General features: G+C 41.2%; 1 protein-coding gene across 1 annotated transcript in view; it reads right to left on the bottom strand.

Annotated features, from left to right (window-relative positions):
* Nucleotides 1–5,868, bottom strand: part of LOC101847310 (formin-2) — a 9,044-nt gene continuing 3,176 nt past the window's right edge. The window contains exons 4-5 of the mRNA XM_013091319.2: nucleotides 884–1,173; nucleotides 1–72 (exon numbers count right to left, since the gene is read on the bottom strand). Of these exons, the coding sequence (XP_012946773.1) occupies nucleotides 1–72; nucleotides 884–1,173 (362 nt within the window). The remainder of the gene's footprint in view (nucleotides 73–883; nucleotides 1,174–5,868) is intronic.

Raw genomic sequence — 5,868 nt, 5'->3', positions numbered from 1 at the left:
TCATGTCCCTGGCTGCCCGAGGAAGTCCATCATGTCCCTGGCTGTCAGGTTGATGACAAAGAAGTTGAAGGGCTGTGGTATTATTATTATTATTATTATTATTATTATTATTATTATTATTATTATTATTATTATTATTATTATTATTATTATTATTATTATTATTAATAATAATAATAATAATAATAATAATAATAATAATTATTATTATTATTATTATTATTATTATTATTATTATGATTATTAGTATTATTATTATATTATTACTATTATTATTATTATTATCATCATTATCATTATCATTATCATTATTATTTAAATTATGTGTTTTTACATCCCCATCTAAATTATGTGTTTTTACATCCCCACCTAAATAATCTATAATATCATTTAGAAGCGGACTTCCTATCTGAATAAAAACGGGAAACAACAGGTTGCCAAGAGCCATGGGGAAGATTGGAACATTAATCTTGTGTCAGATGCGCTGCCGATCTGACCACCTGGAATTTACCAGACTTTGGACAGACCTGAAGGAACTAGTTTAAAAGCACTGATTCGAAGAAATTGTTCTCCGTCGTTGGTCCTAACAGAATTCTCCATTTTTTATCTTTAATGTAAAAATACGGATAATACTGTTATACAAAACGATAAAAATGTCTGTTGTTACTATTGGATTTTGACCACGAATTCTCAAGTTCAACCATACAGTAAACTACGTTGGAGTCCCTCACGTTCCTGTGACCTTAATGCAGTTGCAGTAGCAGTAAATCTCTTACCTCTAAAAGAAACAAGAAAACCAAAAAAAGAGGGAATGAAAACAATATAAAAAAAGAAAAAAAAAGAAAAAAAATCCAAACCATTTCCATCAAAACAAAAAACTTACCCCATTAGGTGGTGGAGCGTGTGGATGCCAGGCAGCTGGTGCCGCAATGAGCACGGGAAACATCCCTGGTATATTTCTTCCTGGCCAGACAGGGGGAGCGTAGTCGGCACCTGGAGGTGCGTGGTCTACTGCAATAGGAAGATGACGGACAGGCAGAGGAAGATGATTGACAGGCAGAGGAAAGGGAAGAAGAGGCAGATGACCTGCAACAGGTGCAGGATTGACAGGCAGAGGAAAGGGAAGAAGAGGCAGATCACCTGCAACAGGTGCAGGATCGATAGGAAGGTCACCTGCAACAGGTGCAGGATTGACCGGCAGAGGAAAGGGAAGAAGAGGCAGATGACCTGCGACAGGTGCAGGATTGACAGGCAGAGGAAAGGGAAGAAGAGGCAGATGACCTGCAACAGGTGCAGGATTGACAGGCAGAGGAAAGGGAAGAAGAGGCAGATCACCTGCAACAGGAGCAGGATTGACAGGCAGAGGAAAGGGAAGAAGAGGCAGATCACCTGCACCAGGTGCAGGATCGACAGGAAGGTCACCTGCACCAGGTGCAGGATCGACAGGAAGGTCACCTGCACCAGGTGCAGGATCGACAGGTAAAGGTAAGGCAGCAGGTACAGGAAGAACAGGAAGAGGTGCAGGGCCGACCACGACCTCCAGGGCCGCTACCTCGTTCCCAGGAGCAGGGAGCTCATCTTGTCGCCCTGAAAAAGAAAAACACACGGTGCGTGAGTGAAACTCTCTTCACAACCCTGCATCTTCTGGTGGCTTTTTGCTTCACCACGTTTTGCTGTAACTATTTTACGAGGTACTTTTTTTCGTAAGAGCTTTTAGTTGTAGTTTTAGTAAGTTTTACGGCACTTGCAACACAATAAGGTCATATAAGTGCCGAAGATTAGATGTTACAGGAGAGTAAAAAACATAAAAAGGAGGAGATCAGGACGATAGATGTTCGATAGGAAAAAAGAAGCAAACCACACCTACCAAAGTACCCGCCAACCACCCACTTCATAAGCGTTTTACGGCACTTGCTTCACAATAAAGTCATAAAAATTCCGACGATTAGAGGTTTTGATTGATTGAGTAGGCGTTTTACGGCACTCTCGACCCAATGAAGATTATTTTTAAAATTTTTTGAATAGTAGAGGGATTTACTGCGCTCGCAACTGCATTAGGTCATATGAGCGCCAAGGGTTCGGTGTCAACAGAGAAGTCTTTACATGGAATCAGACTTACTCTGCTCACCTCTCTAGCTTCAACAGCACAAGGTCTGCCTCAACTATCAAGGCACCCCGGAAGTAGCAGGTCTCAAAAGAGTGACAAACATACAAAAGAAGTAGAGGAAAATAACAATAGCAAGGATTAGGAAAGAAAAAGCAGCAGTTCCCTGTTGTAGATCAGGCACAGTTATGAGCGTGACAATTCTACTGTGCTTGAACTAGAAATATCCCCCCTTTAGGAATGGCCTAAAGACACTACAGTCAGTGGCACTGACATTCTCATTCTCACTCTCATTCTCACTCTCACTCTCACTCTCTCATTCTCACTCTCATTCTCACTCTCATTCTCACTCTCATTCTTACTCTCATTCTTACTCTCACTCTCATTCTCACTCTCTCGCTTTCTCACGCTTCCCTCCCTCTTTCTCTCACTTATGCGTGCGAGTGCGTGCATACACACACACACACACACACACACACACAAGCATATACACACACAAGCACATACACACACGATGCTAATCAATCAGAAATGTAGCAAACAATTTAAAATTTATATTTCGCTGATAAAGCCAAATGAGAATATGAAAGTCTTACTGTGCTGCCTGCAGTAAGGCTGTGATAGACGCCGTCTCCGTTTGCAAAGTCGACGGCGTCCGCTGACTAGTGTAAGTTCCTGGCATTGTCCAAGCTGAAAACAGATTTAAAGAACATTTTAGTTAGTTATAATAGAGGTTTTACGGCGCTCGCAACTGCATAAGGTCATATGAGCGCCAGAAGATTAGGGGTGTTACAAGAGAGTAACAAACATAAAAGAAGGGGAGACAAGGACGATAGATGTTTGATTGGAAAGAAGCAAACCACACCGGAGCACCCGCCAACCACCCACTAATAATATTTAAGAACAGATCCTAACTAATCAGCTTCTTTTACAAAAAAGGCGAAATGAGAATGACAGTTTTATGTTAGAAAATGGAAGGCTCGCACCTGCCTAAGGTCATATGAGCGCGCGAAACAAGGTTTTTTCTCAACGGTTCATTTCTCGGCTTGATACTGGTCAATATTTCTATTTAAAAAATTATAAACGCTAAAAATCTAGTGTAAATAGGCTTTAGATTTTAATTTAAATTTAAAACAACTTTCTAAATAACACTTAATTTCGAACAATCTATTTCAAAACTTTTATAAAATCTAAATTAAATCCCATTAGATTCGGAATATCAGGTATACAATGTTGGAAGTAAAAAGTGGAAATTGTATATACATGTAGACATCTGAATAAAAATGGGAAACAACAGGTTGCCAAGATCCATTGGGAAGATTGGAACATTAACTTTGTGTCAGATGCGATGCCCATCTGGTGACCTGGAATTTGCCAGACTTTGGGGAGACCTGAAGGAATTACTTTTTTACGCACTGATTTGAAGAATTTGTTCTCCTTCATTGATCCTAACAGAGGTCTCAATGTTTGGTTTTTACTCTAAAAATACGACCTTAACGCAGTTGTAGGCGCTGTTTACCTCTAAAACAAAAGAAAACCAAGAAAGAGGGGAAAACATTTTAAAAAGAACAAAAAAAAAAAAGAATAAATACAGAATCAAAAAAACTTTACAAATCCCACAACAACAACAAAAACTTACGTCGTTCGCTGCCAGTGGTTGATCAGCCTGCAACAGTAAGTCCACTTGCATAGGATCCGCTTGCAACACCGGCATTGTTGCATAGGATCCGCTTGCAACACCGGCATTGCAGGACCCGCCTGTCCCACAGGCATTGCAGGCAACACAGGGGGCTGGTCTCGGCCAGCTTCAGGCCGACCTGCAAAAGAAAAACATACGGTGCGTGAGTGAAACTCTCTTTACAACCCTGCATCTTCTGGTGGCTTTTTGTTTCACGACGTTTTGCTGTAGCTATTTTACACGGTACTTTGGTCACTTAACCCTACCCGTACGCCCTGGGGTCATTTTATACCCCCGAGGTTGTTTTCTTCACATTTTAGAATACTTTTAGTATGAAGATCTCTTTGAAACTTTGTTAGTTCAGTATGGGGTTTTACGACGCTCGTAACTGCATAAGTTCATATGAGCGCGCGAAACACAAGTTAGTTTTATTCGCAGTTCACTGTACGGCTGTAATTCGGTTTTGATATATATTTTCAATTTAAAACAACTTTCCTAAATAACATAAAAATTTAAATAATTCGATTTGCTCAACAGTTTCCCATAAAGGCCAATGGCCTTCATAAAATTCAAAATTTTGTTGGGATCAACGACGGAAAAAATGTCTTGCAATTTTTTACATTTAAAGTATTTCCTTCGGATCTCTCCGAAGTCTAGACATTAGGTTAAAATGTGTCTAATGCTTCTCATCTCCCTGAAGGAGGTATTCGTGAGTTAGGGGCGTGTGTCCCATTCGTAATCGAGTAAAAACGACTTCATCTCTTCTGGAGAGGTCCGAAGGATTTCGCGGTCCTAGTTTGGGTTTGTATTCACAACAGGTCAAAGGGCGGCTAGGTTTAAGTCAATGACTTAGATTAAACGGCTAAAAATTCAGGGTAAAAAATCCCAGTTTTTTTAAAAGAACATTCAAACAAAATTTAAAACAACGTTATTTACAGTGTGCCGTAAAGGCCAACGGTCTGTATAAAATCGAGAATTCTGTTGGGATCAACGACAGAGAACAGGTCTTGCAATTTTTTTTGCATTTAAAATCCTTCTTTCGTTTCTCTCCAAAGTCTGGACATTCTGTAAAGATGTGTCTAGTGGTGAAATCTGAGTCGCATCCGACCCAGAACGGTTTCTCTTCTCCCTGAAGGAGGTATTTATGTGTCAGGGACGTGTGTCCGATGTTTAATCGAGTAAAAATTACTTCGTCTCTTCTGGAGAGGACCCAAGGTTTTCGTGGACCCAGTGTGGGCATAATGTTGTGAAGTTTTGTTTATCTGTTTCTTCCATCGTGTCTCCTACAGACTGGAGATGCAGTTTTTTAAATTTATTTCTAAAGTCAGTCAGTGGGAGAGTGTTTGTCGTTGATCCCAACAGAAGGGTCAAGGATTCTTTCGCAAGGAGGTCCACTTGCTCCTTTCCTCGGATGCCCACATGGCCTGTGTGCATGTGCCTGTGTGCATGTGCCTGTGCGCGTGTGCGTATGCGTGCGTGTGTGTGTGCCCTGGCTTTTCAGTGTTTAAAGCCTGTGTTATTTGTACTTAATTAACAGTGTGTGTGTGCATGCGTGTGAGTGTGCATTTGTATGTGTGAATGCGTGTGTGTGTGTATGTGTATATGTGTGTATATGTGTGTGTGTGTGTGTGCATGTGTGTGCGTGTGTGTATATGTGTTTGCATGCATGTGCGTGTGTGTGTTTGTGTGTGTTTGTGTGTGTATGTGTGTGTATGTGTGTGTATGTGTGTGTGTATGTGTGTGTATGTGTGTGTATGTGTGTGTATGTGTGTGTGTATGTGTGTGTATGTGTGTGTATGTGTGTGTATGTGTGTGTGCATGTGTGTGTGTGCGTTTGTGTATGTGTGTGTGTATGTGTGTGTGTATGTGTGTGTGTATGTGTGTGTGTATGTGTGTGTGCGTGTGTGTGCGTGTGTGTGCGTGTGTGTGCGAGTGTGTGCGAGTGTGTGTATGCGTGTGTATGCGTGTGTATGCGTGTGTATGCGTGTGTATGCGTGTGTGTGCGTGTGTGTGCATGCGTGTGTATGTGTGTGTGCATGTGTGTGTGCGCGTATGTGTGCGTGTGCGTGTGCGTGTGCGTGTGCGT

Source organism: Aplysia californica, unplaced genomic scaffold (genome assembly GCF_000002075.1).
Source record: "Aplysia californica isolate F4 #8 unplaced genomic scaffold, AplCal3.0 scaffold00033, whole genome shotgun sequence".
Classification (NCBI taxonomy): Eukaryota; Metazoa; Mollusca; class Gastropoda; order Aplysiida; family Aplysiidae; genus Aplysia; species Aplysia californica.
This window is presented reverse-complemented; position numbering and strand designations above follow the sequence as displayed.